We start from the raw sequence: 19,300 nt of genomic DNA, 5'->3' as shown, positions 1-19,300 counted from the left end.
ACAGGGCTCCCATACCAGCCGGAAGAGCTGACCAGTTGAACAGAGGAGTTTGTGCTAGATCCCTGTGCTGAGTGAAGTGGCTCGCGTGCGCGCGCACACACACACTTTGGGCCCCTGGGTGCTCCATGAAATTCTGCCTCCTCCTCAGGCAGCATGCTTGTATGTTGCTCCCAACACAGAACTGTAGCTCATAACCCTGTAGAGACTTACTCCTGGAGGAATTCCGCACCAAGTACGTGCAGAATTCATGTCCCCTGCAGACTTTTTTGTTTTCCCACAGAGTAATAGACTTTGACAGGGAAGCAAGGGGAAGATGTAAGAAGGATAACACACCCCTCCCCAGCAGCGATCCTGAACAGGCGCATCAGTTTGGGATGAGATCAGGAGAGATGTAAATCACTGCCTTCGAAGGGTGGGGCTGGGCATGCGTGCGAGACTCTGTCCCTCTTGTGTTTTGTCAAGGTGCACCCGGCGCGGAGGCAGGCCCGGCCCTTGTGCTGTGTCAGGGTTGTGTGCAGCCTCTGCACGGAGACTGTGTCCAAGAGGTGGGCACTGCAGGGTAATTCCCCCATCTCTGTGCAGCAGTGGCCTGCACTCTGCACAGGGAGGCCACCCCACTGTGCGCCCCTTGTCCCCGTTGGTAAACTCACCCTGCAGAGGTGTGGGACTGTCACAAGCAACTGTGGGGAAGCCGCGGGGAGCCTTGGCAAGGGGGGCCATTTAGGGAGGGCAGGGGGGCACCTGTCCCCTCCTGAATTTCACACCAGAGGCCTTCTTGCATTGCACATCCCAGCCCCAGGCGGAGCTCTTACCTGCAGCGCTGCACAGGCAGGTCCCCTTCTCCAGAAGCCAGGGTTCTTTGGCTGCGGCTCCTGCAGTCATTTTTCTCCGCTGTTTAAGGGCCTCTGGGGGTGGGGAAGGCAAGGAAGGGGTAATTTGGGGGGAACACAGGGTCCCCCATGGGGGTGGTGGGAAGGAGAGGGAGAACACAGGGCCCTCAGTGGTGGTGGTGGTCTGTTGGAGCCTGGGGGGCAGTAGGGTGAGAAAGGGGAGTCAATCTCCAGGAGAAGTGAGAGGTGAGGCATAGGGCTGTGCCCTGAAGGAGGGGGGCAGTGAGTGTGGGAGGAGCAGCTGAAGGGGGGAACAGTCTCTGGGGCAAGGATCCTGAGGGAGGGGGAGCTGAAAGAGGGTTGGGGACTAGGAGCAGCTAAGTGGGTCTTGGGATCCGTTTGCCCTCGGAGAAGCAGGGAGCACACTCTCCTCTTCCTGAGAAGAGATGGGGACAGACCCCACTAAGCTAATGCATTCTCTGAACTGACCAGTCTGCTCTCTGTCGTCTTGCCCATCTCTCCTAATTTAGGATAACTTTATCCTGCAGTGAGGATCCATGTGAGTGTAGGGGTTTCTTTAACTCTCTTCCCCTGAGGGAATCTTTTTTGTTGTCTGTATTGTTACAGATGTACTTGCTGACAGGTGTTTTGAAATAAATTACCAAAATAATTGAAACGGGTGTGATATGTTGTGTTATTTTGACAAGCAAAATGTGCAGAATTTTAAAATAGCATGTGCAGAATTTTTAGTTTTTTGGTGCAGTATTCCCTCAGGAGTAGAGACTGCATAACCTGATGTACGTGTCCCAGATATTAAATTGTTTGTTTTCACTTCTTTAGTACAAGAATTAGTACATGTAACTGAGGGGCATAGTTTCACCTTGATAAATAGGTGCTATAAGCACGTAGCTGTGTGTGTCGGCCACATCTGAACTGATATTTGTTATATGCTAATCACATTTTCACAGATTCCAAGGATATTTTTTTCCTAATAAATAATTAGATTTGGTTTAGAATCTGTTCTTCACAAGTAGCATATTCTGTTAGCATCTGTATTGACAGCTCCTATTTAACATTAAGATTTTAAATGAATTCATGCTTCTTGCAGCAGTGTAATTAATTAACCTTAGCAAACAGAACAAAGACTGACAGTGTCTAGGAGAGAAAGGGAGGACCAACAGGTTTGATTAATTGGAGTTTACTGAGAGACTAAGTAATTGTTGTTTACAAACCATATTGAAGTATTTGTTACATCAGAGTGTGTTTGGAAAACACAGTGTGTGTAGTAAAATTAGAAGTGACCAAGCCTCAAATTTCAGATCCAGGTTCAAATTCCCCTGGAGTTCAACCTACTATATAAATGAATTTTTGTTTTAGTCTATTATAGAAATGCAGTTAAGATCTGACTTTGATCTTCCCCAAAAATTGGAAGTGTTCAGATGTAAGATTTGCATCAGGCCCATTCTCAATTAAAATCAACTAAAGGGCTTAAGAAGAAAGCAGGTGATGCATGAATCCTCTTGTCTTAGTGAAACTTACGGCCATCCTACAGCTTCCCTGGCTTTTTATTATATATATTTAGTCAATGTACACAGAATAACAGAGTTTTCTGAAACAATTTATAACTGGATATCAGTGCTGTACTGGGAAGTGGCTCAGATTGAAGGCAGACATTGTGTGAGCAAAACCTGATGATATTTCACATTTATGATCTTTCTTAGAAAATGTAGTTGAGCTATTTAGAATTGTATTTTTCAGAAACTAATATTTCTTGGTAGCTTTTAAAACTGGATTGCCTACTTTATATTATGTTTAGAAATACATGAGGACAAAAATGTTATTTCCAGGTTATTTATTCGCATGCCAGAACAATTGCCTGGTTCCTGTTAAATATTCATGATGATCTTCACAGTTTTTCACTGAGATTGGTTATATTTATTCCCTCTTACAGGATTCCAAGTCCTTGAGGCAAAGATGTGCAAAAGTCTTTTAAGCTGCTTTCTCATTTGATTGTACAGTGGGTTCATGGGGAGGCTCATCATCCAGTGAGCTCAAACAACAAGGCTGTATCTCTCCTCCCAGCATATGCTGAACATAATTAGGCACCAATCCAGAAAAGGCTTTGTAAACATTCTGAATCCATGCCACATTCCTTCAGCCTCAGAAGCTGCCAAATGCCTAAATGCTATATTCAATCCTCATGCCTAAATATATAAAATGAATGGCTGAACTAAGTGCCTTCCTTGTAGAGCATATGCATATAGGTTGGACAGACTTGGAGAGGTTCAGTTTTTAGTTCCAGAACATAATGTTCTTCCAACCCACCTTCACACTCTGATCTCTCTTCCCTGATGACTGGGGAACTCTTCTGGGTAGCTGCATCAGGAAGGATCCATCCTTCCTCTCTTCTTGCCCTGTAGGGATGGGATACCAAAGGCCATGGATCTCAAGTAGTGATGTTACTTGATGGTGTTTGTGTCATAATGCAAACACTGGCACATTCTAATGCAACTTGTGACTGTCTGCCAAATTGATCTAACAAATGTTTGGGTTCAATTCACCATACTCAAATGGGGCTAGTTCCAGCACATTGGGGTTTTGGCCTGAACAGCATTCACTAAGCCCTTATGTCTCTAATATTGAATTCGATGCTTTTATTTTATTGCATTATATTATAAAGCTCACGTTATATAAGATGTAAATATATTATCCCCCTACAAAACAAACAGACAAAGAGCTAAGCAGATTTTCTCAGACATACTAAACACTTAAAAGCAAGGACATCATAAGCCAAGACAATGCTCACAACCAGCAATACCACTTTCTAAGCATTAGCTCATCACTATTGTGATACTCAGTAACACCAATACACATTTTAGTAGAAACATTCAGCTAATGTAATAAATGGATTGACTATCATTTGTAAGGGTGAAGTTTATGGAATTTTTGGGAGGGCATTCGGAGTGGTGAACCCTTATTTTTGGAATTCACTCTCAAAAGAAATACATCCAACTCCTATCTGGACTCTGTTTAAAACAATATGTAAGATGTATCTGTTTTTTCATGCCTCTTGGAATCTGAATTTTCTGACATGCAATTCAGTGGCTTGGTTTTCCCACCTCTAAGGTTATCTAGTTCTGAGTAGTGGGGTGTGTGTATGAAGGACTACATGTGACCTCTTTGAGGGAAATGTTCGCAGTTGTATATACACCTTGCACCTAGATACTGCGTGATCAGAGGTCAGCACATTGGCTTATGGTGTAGGAGACCCAGGTGTAATTCCCTGCTTCACCATGTACTTACTTTGTGATCTTGGGGAAGTCAATTAGCCCCTCTGTGCATGAGTTCCCATCTGTAAAATGGGAATAATAGCACTGCCCTTCCTCACGTGGGTGTTATGAGGATAAATATGTTAAAGATTGTCAAGTGCTTTGAGGTCTACTGATGAAAAGTGCTAAATAAGAAATAGGCATTATTATTCTTTTTGGTTTTTTGTTTTACTACCACTACCATGAGTCTGGGAGAGTTGGCTAAGGAAGATTTTCTCTGGAAGTAACTGTTTAGGTGATGCTGTAAAAATTGTCAAAAGAGTATGAGCTTAGTTTTAAGATAAATTTTGAACAGCCCAATATGTGTTGGTTATTTTTCTCCTTAACATCAGTATTGAGTCTAAAACCAAAAGAGTTTCAATGTATCTGTTGAAAGTGATAACACACTGCAGTACTGTGTAGTGGGCTCAGTTAACTGACTTCAACTAGTCCTGTCTATTTTTTCTAGGTATGGCAATGTGGAGGTAGTGTTGAGGTTCTGCCTTGCTCCAGGATTGCCCATATTGAAAGAGCCCATAAGCCGTATACAGAAGACCTCACTGCTCATGTACGAAGGAATGCGCTAAGAGTGGCCGAAGTCTGGATGGATGAATTTAAAAGCCATGTTTACATGGCATGGAATATACCCCAAGAGGTGGGTTGCAAGAATCACTGGTATGTTCAGATAGTCTTGGCTCTGTGCCCAAAATATGAGCTCTAGTTTATGACTTGATTTAGCCATCTTTATTCATATGGAGTAGTACCTTATTCTGTGAGCAATTCCATTGTCTTCAGGTTACTTAAAAATGAATTTCTTGCCATGTTGCTTTTTTCTTGTTCATTGTTGGCCCTGCAAGGCTCCTTGAAGTTAGTACCTGCAGGAATGCCAGAGATGAAGATTGGGTGTAGTGGTGTTGTAGCCATGTTGGTCCCAGGATATTGGAGAGACAAGGTGGGTGAGGTAATATCTTTCATTGGAACAACTTCTGTTAGTGAGAGAGACAAGCTTTCAAGCTTACACAGAGCTGCTCTTCAGCTTCAAATTCATGTGTCTATCTCATTGACTAATATACTTTTTACTTATGTTAGAGTGAAGCCCTGTCATACAATATGGGAGTTATACATTTCCACATATCTTGATGGAAGGGGTGTATTTTCCCCCCCCAAGAACCAAGTATTTCTCAATGGGTCTCACCTAGCAGGATTGGAAATCCCCTTGCAGAATAATTGGCATTTCATGGCTTTAGATCTCTATATGGAGATCATATTCCTACTTATGTTACTGTAAGTAACACTTACTTAAAAAAAAAAAAAAAAAAAAAAAAAAAAAACAGCAGCACTGGAAGCCAAAATTAGTAAAAGCGGATTCTTGATTTTATAGCTATGCTACGTAGCCTTTAATGCATGTGTTTGTCAAAGTCATCGCTACATGGTATGCTGTTGATACTTACTAAATAAACAGGTAATAGAGAAAAAGGTTTAATAATAAGTTGTAATTTGAATATATTATTTATTATTAGGTCAATTTAGTTCATCCCCTTGAAAATACACACTATAGACACACTACTATACTGATCTGTAGAAACACATCCTGGGCCAAATCCAACAAATACTTATTTACATGAGTGATCTTTGCTCATAGGAGTAATCTGACCCCATGTTAGGACCAAATTCTGTTCTCAGTTCTACTGATGTGAGTATGGTTATAACTTCCTTGAATTTGTTGAAGTTATTCTGGATTTACCTTGGCATAACTGAGAGCAGAATTTGGTCTCTTATTTAAGTTCTTGATTCCTTTAAATGAATCTATTTGCTTTGCTGTGGCAGTTCTCTCCATCTGTCTCTTGCAAAAGAATATAGCACAAAACAAACAAATGATCTCAAGCAATGTATTTAATTTAAATTTTTTTCTAATAAAAGGTCTCTCACAAATCTCTCTCTGAACAATTTTGCAGCTGCAGTGAAACTGGCATAATTTGTCCTGTTTCTATTTTTTATGCTAAAAGTAAAATAATGTACTTTGCCTAAGTTTGTTTCACCACACTGGGGGGGAAAAAAGTAATTTTAGCTAGGAAAAGACAGTTTCTTTTCCCAGTTCAGTAATGGGAGGCTCTTTTGTGGCGCTACGCAGAAGGTTAAAGGTCAAAAGCAGCTGGCTGGCTGAGTCAAGGGGTTTTGGTTTGATTGCTACTGATATTATACTTGCAGTTGCAGTCAGAAGATCTTGGCTGGGGAGGGGAGATATAATGCCAGTACTAGAAGAAAATATTTAACATTAGCTAAAACTAGTATAAAATGAAAATGCTTTACATCGAAGCAAAATTTCCTCTGGAAATTGAGTGGTAGTGGGAGGAGCGGGAAGGCAGTAATTGGCATGGAAGCAGCAGCTGCCACATCTCCATTGTACCCTTAAGTTCTCAACTTCTTTCTCTTCAGATTCCCTAGTTATCCATGTGCTGAGTAATTCCACAGTGGAAAACAAAAGGGTAAAGAGGTTGGACTCAGTAGAATGTAAGGTGACTATGGTTTCAGTGGTTCATGTGTGTAACGTACTACTGTGGCAATGATTGAGAAAGTGAAGCATGCTATAGGCAGCACAACACCCCTTGAGGTGACAGGCATTTTTATTTATAAGGTTTTTCTCTGCACAGAGTGGAAATGACCAAGATGAACGTGAGGAGAAGGGTGGTGTATTGGTTACGATTCTGGACCAGGGCTCAGCTGATTGGAGTTCAAATCCACAAACTTTCTGTAAAATATTGACCAGGCCACTTGCTCTCTCTGTGCCTCGATTCCCCATCTGTAAAAGGAGATAAAACTCCTTCCTTTCTCCTACCCTTTGGGGGCAGGGACTTATCTTACTAGGTACATGTATAGTACCTAACATGTTTCAGTTGGAGCCTCTAGGTGCCATAGTAGTATAAAAATGATAGGTAGGAGATGCTATAATTTCCATATGGTTAAAAAGCCATGAAACCTGAGCCTGGCAGTGATTTGATATTAGCTACTAAAGTGTCAGAAGAGCTATGTGGCCTCAATCAGCTAACAGTTTCTCACTGACAAAGGGATTTTCTATCTCCTTGTGCCAGCCTGGGCCCTATGCCTCCGACTTCCCACGCCTGGTGTAGGGGACATATAGGGAGCAGGCAGAGCGCATGGTGGAGTTTGACTCCACTGTGGCAATCTGGTATTGGCTCCGAGTCCATTAGGGATCCCAGACCAATTGAATACTTTAAAGCCACCTGGAAGCAGCTTAATGTTTCATTAGAGTCAGGGCTGGCCCCAAGAATCAGGAAGCTGGCTCCATCTCCCTGGCACTTCCAATCTGCTACACTAAACTTTGTTAGAGAGAATCTAGCCCACAAACTCAAGTGGGGGGGAACCCCCTGGGGGTAAAGAATCTAAGGAAACCACCATCTGATCTTTCAACAGTATTGTTGGTGAGGGGAAGAGGAAGGTATGGTACAAGCATGCACCCATCTGCACATTATCAAATCAGTCTGAAAAGGAAACTAACATAATTCGTGTGGGTGTTTTTTCTCTACATCGAAAGGGCAGGAGTGATGCAGTCTGCTGTTTGCACAGAGAACGTGTCAGTGAAGAGAAAGAAAGAACATATATTTTTTAAGTTGATTTAAGAAGCAACTCAAAAAATAACCTTGACAGAGCAAGTGGGACATCCGTCCTACAGACTACCAGTAGTGAGGTGGGGCAGAGGGCTAAAGGGGTGAAGAGTAACGAACGTAGGGGATAGAGTATGTCAGAGTCATATATCTGACTGAGTGGCATTAGCTCCACTGCACCTTTCCTCATGCTAAAATTCCATTGAGGGTGGAATATAAATTATGGACACACTTCAAGCCAAAGCTAGTTTCAGGAAAGGACAAAATAAGGTAATGCAGATGCACAAAGGGTATGTGTAGAAGAAAAGGTAAATTGGCTGGTCAGTTATTGTTGATTAAACATTTATACAAGTGCATCACTGCAACAGTAATTATGTGTTTGGACAGAAATGAAACATCAGTGCAAAACAGAGAGATTGGAACCCTTATAGCAGACTTGAAACTTGTTTACCTCTAGAAGCCAGGACTTTTTATGCAGGATGCTGTTCCAAAGTGGCAAATACCCAGTAGAACTTACTTTTATCATGGAATAATTCCCAGAGCTGCAGAGAGCTCCTACATCAAACATCTCCAAAGATTTCAGAACATTAAAGGGTAAAAGGAGTGAGCTTGTCCCATTTAGTAGGAAGCTGTGCCTACTTTCTTTGGATCTCTACATGTGTCTTTATTTGAGGCACTGAAAGTTTTACTCAGGTGCTCAGATATCATGGTGAGGAGTGTGGCATAAAATGTGTAACTAAATAGACTCAATAAAGCATTTTTAAATGGAAACAAAACTTCTGAAGTACCATGTGGAAATCACTCAGAAGAAGTCCTCTGAGCTAGCAAATGAAACAAAAGTGGGATAGGAAGGAGGGGTTTGTGAGATCAGAGATTTGTGGGTTCATAGGCTCACTGACATAATAAGATTGTCACCTCTGGGCTATTTATTAACATAATGACTAGTCAGGAATGGGTGAAGGTCATTTCAGCCTATGTGTTCTATAGTAGTAGTCAGTAAATCTCAACATTTACTGATAGTTATTTGAGATGTTGTCATGGGTTTCTTGTAAAGAAGGGAAATACAGAAGACCTGAGATATCAGACTAGGGTAACCAATGGTAAATTATGACTTGCTATGGCAACAACTATATGTAAATAAGTTGATATCCATCCATGGTCCGGCAAGGGCAGCCACTTCTAGGATTCTGGCTCCTCAGCCATCACATCTCTTGGGTGGAGGCACAAGTCCCTTGCCTATTCTGTGATATCCCCAGCAAAAAAGGGACTGCGTAAGCAGGTCTGCTTCGCTTCTCTCCTCAGAAGTGGTAGACAGTGGAATTGCCACCAGTTATACGTTACCACTCTGTTCTCTCTAAGTGAGCTCATTTATTTTTAAGGTAAAAGCATTACAGAGATAACATGCGAAAATAATCAAAGCACCTACATGCTAATAAATGTACCAGAGATCACCTCCTCATTCCAACAAGGGCACTGGTTGGTGATTAGTCCTTCAGACACCACACAGGGGTTTTTTCTTGTTTTCACAAGTTAATCTCAGCTTCAGCTCAGAACTAGCTCCAAGTCTTATGGGGTCTCAGTGTGCCAAAGCCCCTCCAACCCTTTCCTAAGGATGGGGGCCTCCCTTGGACCAGAGGTCCTGTCTGTTTGCAGAATCAGAAAGAAGTCCTTGGGTCAGTTTTAACACAGGCTGTTTAACAAAAAAATCTTCTCTTTGTCTCATAGTCATAGAATTTAAGGCCAGAAGGAGCCACTAGATCACTTAGTGTGATCTCCTATATACCACAGGTCACCACCCAGCGCCCCTAATGAGACCGCAGTATTAGAGCCCATAGGAGACTAAGCAGAAAGTAGGCGGGACCAAGGAGCACCAGTGTCTGAGACCCTGCAATGACGGGGAAATGATTATATGAGATATAGTCAGATACAGTCCTGGCAAATGACCTGCACCCACATGCTGCGGAGGAAGGTGACCGCATGCTGTTGGTCCCTGAAGAATCCAATTTGAACCAGTATATGTGAGCCTTTCTCCAAATGGTGGTAGCTCTCTGCAGTTGTTACAGCCTGAGTGAATTTGCCTAGCCACTCCCCACTAATCTTAGTCACTGGAGGTCTGTGGTCCACCTGCCCCATAGAATCTAACTTAATTCAATAAGGTTTAACTTAATTTAGTAAGGTGTGTCCAGGATACTATCATATCTGTCACACATGATTGCTCCATGTTAAAGTTAACATACGCTGGTGGGAGCAGCATGAGGAAACATGCACCACCACTTTTTAAGTGGCAGGACCTTAATCTCTAATGATCTCAGTCCAACATGTTCCACAATCTGTTTATCTGGCCAGTTTAACAGATTGTTCCTTTGTCATTGTCTTCTTTCTCTCTCTGCCTCATTATCTCCATATGTAAAATAAGGCTAATGATAGCAACTTCTTTTGTTAAAATGCTTTGAGATCTACTAATGAGAAGCACTACAGCAGAGGTATGTGGTAGTATTATTAACTATCAGTCTGCTCTCTCTCTGTCTTGCCTTCACCTTTTTCCCATGCCTTCAGCGACATTCAGTTCTCAGCTTCCCACTACATACAAGCTGGCCTCTGCTATATCCAAACCAGTGTACTTCATGCAAGCTGGTTTCCTTTCAAATTGCATGTCAGGATCCACTTGCATCTTTACTGGGATCTGACACCTTAGAGTGCTCATCAGTCTGAGGAGCAATAAATACTGCAGCATGCTATGTTGCATGAGAAAGGAATGGGGATGTGCTGGAATCAAATAGAGAGGCAGCTGAGCATCTCTACCCATTATACATTGACAGGGCTAAGGGTAGAGGCCTCAGAGATAGTGGGTAGGCACAAAAGCAGATGTCGAGGGAACAGTGACCTAGAGAGAGAATTGTGATCTGACAAGGAGGAAATGGACAGGCTGGGAGGAGCATCCTTAGTTTTGGAGGTTCATAAAAGCATTCACGTGGAAGCTCCCAATACCCTTTACAATAGTGATCTATTGTGTTTAGGAGGTTTTTGCTGGTAAGGTTCTTCAGACTGACTTGTAAGATATTGAGTGCTTGAGCTGAAGCCTCAGGGGCACCTGATGCTCTAGCCGGTCACGTTCCTGACCAGAAGAGAGAGATGAATTTGTTAATTAAGAGGCAGTTTTTGGTCCAAGGTTTTTTTAATAGACCTTGCCAATGTGGAAGCCAAATTTACTTTAGTGCCAGTCAGGAAATGCCTGTGTTGTAAAATATTCTTGCTCCAGAATAGCGTTAATTACAGAGACACTCTGTGATGCAAAGAGCAGCTTATGCTTCAGACCATAAAATCAGGCCCCTATAAAGCTATCCTTTTGATATACCACTGAAAGGGAATTCAGCATTTCCAAACATCATTTTAAAATTCTGTTGTCAGCAGACGATGAAGACTCTTTGGGCATTTATGACTCAGGCAAGGCCTGCTGTTTAACCAAATAGGTTGTAAGATTTCCCTTTAAAGTTTATTTATAATAAGTTTTGTTCTGTATTGCGAGAACATAATTTACAGTAAAATGTCTCATTTTACTCCCTGTCAAGATAGTGGCTATGGATTTGCATTTAGATCCCTCTCTAAAAATCTCTGCTGCATGATTTTAATGGGATAAATTACTGAGTTTCATTTACAAGCTTTTTATGAAACTCATGTTTCATGAACTCCACAAAATTGTGTCACGTCAGCTGAGGGTTAGCCGTAAAAGTAAAAGATAATAAAAGGAGGGGAGGGGGAAATCTGCAAATGCTTTTAACAAAAATATCAGCTAAAATTTTAATAGCAATATAAAATAGGTTGGTTGAGATTTCTAAAAGGTGAGGAAGAATTCTAATCTTCACAATGGAACAACAAGGCCAGACTTCAAAAATAGGCCGAAAATGGTATACGTTAATGAACAGGCCACAGTTGAACATCAGCAATAAGGTTGTTTCCTGGACATCTTGCTACCTACTGCCAATTATTTCTGGATCTGGAAACTGCCTGAAAATTAGAAAGGACTAGACAATTCCAGTGGCATTCACTAAGGCCCGGATCCAAAACCCATATAAGTCAATGGGAGTCTTTCCATGGACCACAGTGGGATTTGCATGAGGCCCTGAGAATATGAACTATGTTTATAATACTGTGGTTCACATTCTTTTTAAACAGAGTACGTATGAAATGTCTATTGACATCAGAATCACTTTACACCATTGTTGATCTATCAGAGAGATCATTTCTTGTGTTGTTCCCCACTAGAGTGGGCATGGCAGTAGAGAGACAGTTTTATACTAGGAAGAACAGCTTTTATGTCATTGATACGTTTTCTGTTTTTCTGACCCTTTTATGTGCACAGGATTCTGGAATTGACATTGGTGATATTTCTGAGAGGAAGGCCCTGAGGAAAAAACTGCAATGCAAGACCTTTAGGTGGTATCTTGTCAGTGTGTATCCAGAAATGAGAATGTACTCAGACACTATCGCCTATGGGGTGGTAAGGATCCTGTTTACCTTGATCATTTAAAAAAGAATAATAGTGGAAGTAATTCATGCAGACAATGCATAGTTCCAGATAAGAGCCAGACCAAACTGGGAGTCGCTAGTTAAATTGATGGGTTGACTGCTTAGTTGACAGTACGTCATACAAATACATTGCTGTGTATCATCTTCTTTTCCTGTTCTTTTCACATATTTTGTTAAAATGAAAGATTTCTGGGGCATAATTTATTAGAAGCTGCAGAGCTGTTGGCTGGAAAATATGGTGAATACATGTAGTTTGTGTGAATTCACTCAGTGCGTTTAACTTTTCATATATAAGCATCTTAATATAATATCAAAATAATGTATCTAGAGGCTCAAACTAACATGTATGCACTTAAGGATTATCATCATCATTGCTTACTATTTATATGGAGATCCAGGAGGATCCTGTAGGGCAGTAGCACATGTTAGCAAATAGAATGGTTCTGTACTTGAAAGGTATTTTGCAGTTGTGTGACTGGTTTGGATGGTCAGTTGAAAGTATAGTGCTGGCTTTTCATGTAAGTCAAATAGAGAGGAAGAACCCGTCCAAAAAGGTGTAAGGCAGTTCTTTTAAAAGTAATAAGGATTGTAATTACCTGTTGAAACTGTTAAAAGCAGGACCAAATTTCAGACCTCAGTGTAAGGAGATGCCATTGACTTCCCTGCACTTGTGTTCAGTTATATTAGAACTGGAATTGGCCCAGATTCTTTAAGGGTGGATTAGGCTTCCTAATAAATGGGTGCATGTTTGTCCTGCCAGGCATAGAAGCCTGGAGCATTTTTGATCACAGATATAAATAGTAAATGAGTGAAAAAGGAAACACAAATGGAGTAACTGAGTTGCTTGACAGATCCTTGTTGGACTAATTCAACATTTATTTGACAGGCACAGATGAAAAGCACAGAACAGGTCTGCTAAGATTTCGACTCTCCTGAGCCTCTCTCAGCATCCAGAGAGGGATGCTGCAGTGCCAAATAAGATTGGTATGCAGCAAGAGTCAATGTTCATACATCACACTGTTTCATGATGCAGAATCAAAGAGCCCAGTGCACAAGTCCTCAGAACACCTCTGGTCAATACATAAATATTATGAATGTGCCACAACAAGGGGCATGACATAATCTATTGACTGCTGCACATGTCAGTACATTAATGGCCTCATAATTTAGCTGGGGGTTGAGATGGGAAGTCTTATTCCCCTAACTGTGTACTCCTAAAAATAATGGACCGTATGACAAATAATCTCTAGAGTTGCACAGGCTTGCAAGAGACACTGCATTAGGAAATAACAACATACTGTCACCTGATCTTCACAGAGAGAGTGGTATTTGGTTCTCTCTTCTGTTCTTTCTTCATTTCTTCTTTTCCACTTCTTTGCTAAGCTTGTAGTAAAGAAAGAAGTGCCATGGGAATGCAAATCAGCTGCTAATTCAGATTTTGAATATTGAAGTGCTTATTTCCCTAGATCTCTGCTCTGCACTTATAAAATGTCTGATTTTCTTTGGAGGGATGGAGATTTTGTTACCAGTAATACCAATTTGTTACCAATAATGTAGCCCTGTTTGTTACTAATAATAATGCTGCATTATTACAAAAGAAAATCTGAATCAATACCTTTTTTCATTATTTGGTCAGCTGGAAACTCAGATGTTGCCAGGCTCTGCTGTAAGATTGTAATTTAGGCTGTGTGCGCACTTGAGAATTAAACTGGGTGTGATAAAACTGGATTAAGTGAAATTGGTCAGGTGTGCACACTAAGCATATGAAGTGTTGTGCTTTTGCCCTGCATCCACACTAGTCTTATTCTAAACCATCTCATTTGAAACATCCTCTGAGTACCTATCCCACAGCTCACAGAAGCAGTGGATTCTGGGAGATTTCAAAACGCCCCCAGTGTGCTTTGGGGCAGCAGTGTATGGACTCATTGAATTGTTTCATCTACTTCATATCCACGCTGGCACTAAAAAGGAGAGAAGGTCTATAGCGGAAATGAGGACAGAAAGAGTGAAGTAAGTCAAGAAGACAGCAGAGGTTTATTCATTCAAACACCATAAGATGCACAACAAGAATAGTAGTAAGCTTGAATAGAGAGAGGAAAGTGCAAGTAACCGTAGTGACAGTGGACTAAAATGGCAACACTAAGTCTAATGTCAATAATAATGAAAGGAAAGATGGTTTTGTGGTTAAGGCACTCGGGAGATCTGAATGTAATTCCCAGCTCAGCCACAGACTTCCTGTGTGACATTTGGCAAGTCGTTATCTCTGTGTGTGTCAGTTTTCCATCTGTAACATGTGGATAATATTTCCTTTCTCCCACATGCCCTGTAAGCTCTTCAGGGCACGGACTGTCTCATCATGTATATAGAACAATAGGGCTCTAGTCTCAGTTGGGGCTATTAAGCATTACTGAACTATTAGTAATAGTGTCCCCTGAGCTGTCCTTGTTGTGGTGTAACCCTGCTTCATACTAGCATTGGGCAATATGCCCAGTGTGTCAACAGAACCAACAACAACAACAACAACAAAAAAGGATTATTTATTTCAGTTAAGTAATTTAGATGAAGTGCTATAGGTACATAAAATTACTCCACTGGAAGTGTGTATAAAACAAACTAAATGATAGATAAACATTTCGCCTCATTGCTTTTCTATATTGTTCTGAGATGAATTGTTTGTCTGTAGGATATTGATACTTTAATTCCTTTAATAAAATACATGCTCCTTTTAGAAGATGTGGCCCCTTTGAATCCTATGTATATAAATTATACATATAATCCTGTGTTACCTACGTTCTCACTCATTTCAGTCTCCATCCCAGAGGCTCAAGGTGATCAGAAGTCCTTCAGAATGTAAATTTCTAATGAAACTCCTTGCAGAGCCTTTCATCTTTTATTGAGAAGGAAAGCTCTTTCAGAAACTGAGTGGTGCACTCTTAGATAAATTGCTCAATAAATCCTTCACTCTTTGTGGTGTTGCAGATTGTGTTCTCCTGAACACACACACTCTTTCTGTGTGACAAGATCTCACTATAAAAATGTGAATAGTCAAGGATACCATGTGGTATTGTTTAACTGGTACCAGGCTGATCATCTTTTCGTAAGGTGACTAGAAGACATTTTAGAAAATTCTCTTTGAATCAGTGGAGCTATGCCAGTCTACCCCAGCTATTGGCCCATTGATGCTGGTTGGGGGACTGCTTGTGGGGCAAGGTACTAGTCAGCATTAGTAAGGGTACCAGAATCTGGCCTTATGTTTTCATCCATTTGGGACCAATGCTGGGCGGCCCTGGGCATTTTTAGGAAGTTTTCAGGGCCCTCAACTCCCATTGACATAATGGAATAGAAACCGAGTAAGGAGGTCAGGATTTAATCTACAAATAACAAGAGAATCCAGCATAAAAATGTACAGTTGTACTATGGAACATGAAGTATAAAGAGCATAGCACTATGGAAAGATCACATGCGTTGTCATAGTCATTTCAAGGTTCTGACGACATTACAGACCATTTTGTTATTTCGGTGATCTCTGAGATACAAAAATTCCTTGCTGTCAGTATCTGTTTATACTGTATCTTCCAATTGCATCTGTAACATATTCCCTGTCAGCCTGATCCTATAACCACTCTGCACACAGTAACATGTGTGACTTCAGTGGAAAGTCCCTGTGTTGATTGGCTGTAGGATTGGACCCTAAATGGAAAACATGCAGGCTGGAATTCCCGGAAAGGCTTGGCATCCATAGATTTTCAGAAGAGCAATGGGAGTTGTTGGGTGCTGACCACTTTTGAAAATGTCTCTCTTATGTAGGTGCTGAAATGGCAGGTGAGCTGTTGGGGAAAATCTGGTGCCACTTGTGAGTGCCTTTTAAAAATGTGGTCCTTACAGGGCTAAATTCTGCCCTGACTCCTGCTGTGTGCACTCCTGTTGAAGTCAATAGGTTTCTGCTATGTTTAAGTCAGGGAAGAATTTGACACAGCTGTTTTCTCTTCAAATGCACTCTTAACCTCATACAGACAAGTGTCTTTAATATGAATGTTTCCTTCTCTCAGGTAAGTGTGATTTTCTTGCAAAGAAATCAAAATGATTGAATATAGTCCTTGTTCTTCTACTCTAACACATATTTGATTTCTTTTTCTCTCTGTATATTCTAGCTGCAGAATTCCCTAAAAAGTGATTTGTGCCTTGATCAGGGGCCAGACACAGAAAATATTCCAATCATGTATATCTGCCATGGAATGACACCACAGGTTAGTATGACTAATGATCTCATATATTGCTGCTGCTCTTAGTATGCTGTGTAGGAGGAACCATATTGTAACTATCAATGTTTTTTCCTGCTACAGTACCTCCTTAGGCTGTTTATTAGATATTTTATAGAAAATTGGAACATTACTTGTGCCATTACGTTGAGAGTCACTAGTGTATTAATTAGTGCTTTGACAAGGAAGCTGATTTATTCGTTCTGGAAGACTATAAGCAACAAGGGACATGAATTAGTGATACATTTAGGAATTGTTGGCATAAGTTTTTATTATTGACCTTTTTTAACTGTGTCGCTGTTAGGAATGCAACATTAAGTTCTAAAAAAGATATGATGTATTTAAAGCAAAATTTTCTCTTTTGGGCTGTGGTATTTACCATCTTTGTTCCAGGAATTTGAAAGGTACAACTTTCTACTTCAAACTGCATTACAGAGGTGTACAAAAAGTAAATTAATACCTGCAAAAGCCCTTTATTCCAGGCCCTTTTTACATTCCGTAACACATGCTCGTTTTTTCAGAATGGATGAAAAACTCAAATTATCAAAGCCCTTGCATTTACTTAAACAACAGCTGGATTTAATAACTGAATAAACAAGGGTTTGAGCATATAGCCTCTCCTTGAGCGACTAACAATCTGGACACAAGTAAAAACATTCTCATGCAACTACTGAAACTACATCCTGCGTGGTGCAGAACTTGCCTGTCATAGACAGACATGCAAAGTTGTTGAGATTGGAAGATCACTTAAACAAAAATTAATAGAAGGAAAATAGTTATTTTGATTACGTGTTGTAGAGTAAAATACTCCTGTATTTTAGAATTCATGAGGGTGATTGAAGGCATTTACTCCCTCCCTTTCCTAGTGAGTAGTAGTAATCAGTAGAAAATTTTGCTATGATTGTTCTTTTTATGCAAGCATTGTACAAAAAGACCTTTTTACTCTTTCATTTATATAAATGTGTGGGATGTGGTGCTGTCTATGGAACCATCAATTACTTGATTTGATTACACAGCAAAGGAGGATCATAACACTAGCTAGCTAAGACATAAACCAATGTACATCAAAAAGATAACATTGACCTTCCATCTATGGATAATTTACTGAGTTGGAAACATAAGCCTGATGAAGTGGTTGGTATGGTTATATAATATCTTGCAAAGCAATACATTCTGCGTTCTCAGCTCGGCACTGATTTCCTTTACTTAGAGCCTTTAATATTGATCACTAAAGGGATCATACTTAAGTAAATTATGAATGATGAAGAGAAAAATATCGGAGAGTCCCATTTATCACATGCACTCACTGCACGGACTGTGGCTTATTTTTCACATAAGTATGCTGATGGCCAATGTTTGCCTCCAGAAGCTTTTAAAGCTGGTCCTTGTTGTTAGCTAAGTAACAACCTACTTCCTGTGTAATTTACAAGTTTGCTGGAATCATTATTCTTCACCTTCTGAGAAGGCGCCATAATTCTCCTTTGGCATATCATCTGTATAACAATAGTCTACATACACTGTTGTAAATTAAAATTGGAAATTTTAATTATGGTTAAGAGGCAAAAAAAAAAGAGAGAGCCCCATTATTTAGCACCGTTCAGCATTCACTGTACAGTGAATTTTTTAATGTCAAAGTTCTGCATATATGAGATAGTGGTAGCAAAAATATGGGGTTGGGGGAGAGAGAAAAAGGAACCTCTGTTAACAGGAGCATGCTCCTTTCATAATTACAGCGTTTGCATCTCCTCACCCAGGAACATGATTTCAGGGTTGTGAAGCAAATACATACTCTGCCTTGCTCTTTTTCCCCATTAAGGGCCATATACTTGGCCCAACTGTGTGCCACTTCAGTAGCACAAAGGACCCGTGTGTTTGACTGAATAGGCCTCTGTAAGATGTCCTCTGTGTAGAGGAAATCCCCATATGGCATAGATCCAAGCCTCTTCCCAGCAACTGGCATAGAGGGAGTGGTTGGTTAAAGGTCCCTTTGCATTAGTCTGGCAGCTCACAGGCTCCTTAGCCGTGGCCATGAACCTAACACATAGAGTTAAGTTGGCTGAAGAAGAAAAAAATAGTTGGAAAAGAGCAAGAGTGTTTAATGAGGAATGCTGGCTCGGTCCTGAACCCGCTACTCAGGTGAGCAGCCCCAGTGAGACTAGTCAGTTGGACTCATTGCCTACTGGTGGGAGCTGAATACGTATCCCCTGGTTTCAGGCAGGTTTGTACTCAGCACAGCTGTGCTTCTGCAGCTACACTGCTATTTATACTCACGCAAGCTTGATGAGAGCTAGCGCAACTGTGCATACGCAGGCAGGGGAATCACACCCCTCGCTCATAGTGTAGACGCAGCCTTAGAGGTGTTTTGGCTCTTCTTCCAAGACCATTCCAGTATTACGGAGTGGGAGATAGTTTCCTGAACATTATGTGACTGAAAGTGTTCTACTCTGGCATGTGAGGCAATTTTTACATCTTCCTTAATCCCCTCACTCACTTAAAGATTGGTGTCTTCCTTCTTAAAGCACTGTCAAGTGCTCACTGGAGATGAACCTTTCATTTTCTTCATAGGATCATAGACATTCCAAAATTCACCCACATTCTGACTAGAGAGCTTCTTATAACTGATTTACCACAAGGCCAATGCATGTAATCTATAAGGGGAACAGTGAGAGTAAGTAAATAAATAAATAAAAATGTGCAGAAGCACACTCCTCAAAAATCATTATAGGGTAAAAGATGCAGTGGACCAAGAGAAG

The 19,300-nt window shown here is 40.9% G+C and overlaps 1 protein-coding gene across 5 annotated transcripts in view; it reads left to right on the top strand.

Annotated features, from left to right (window-relative positions):
- The window catches only part of GALNT18 (polypeptide N-acetylgalactosaminyltransferase 18), a 403,991-nt gene that overhangs the window by 306,230 nt on the left and 78,461 nt on the right, over positions 1 to 19,300 (top strand). For all 5 annotated transcript variants that reach the window (XM_067540807.1, XM_067540809.1, XM_067540808.1 and 2 more), the window contains 3 exons: positions 4,608 to 4,793; positions 12,122 to 12,259; positions 16,440 to 16,535. In XM_067540807.1, the coding sequence (XP_067396908.1) occupies positions 4,608 to 4,793; positions 12,122 to 12,259; positions 16,440 to 16,535 (420 nt within the window). The remainder of the gene's footprint in view (positions 1 to 4,607; positions 4,794 to 12,121; positions 12,260 to 16,439; positions 16,536 to 19,300) is intronic.

Source organism: Emydura macquarii, unplaced genomic scaffold (genome assembly GCF_026122565.2).
Source record: "Emydura macquarii macquarii isolate MOO-44397 ecotype Brisbane River unplaced genomic scaffold, CSIRO-AGI_Emac_v2 contig_587, whole genome shotgun sequence".
NCBI classification, from domain to species: Eukaryota; Metazoa; Chordata; order Testudines; family Chelidae; genus Emydura; species Emydura macquarii.
This window is presented reverse-complemented; position numbering and strand designations above follow the sequence as displayed.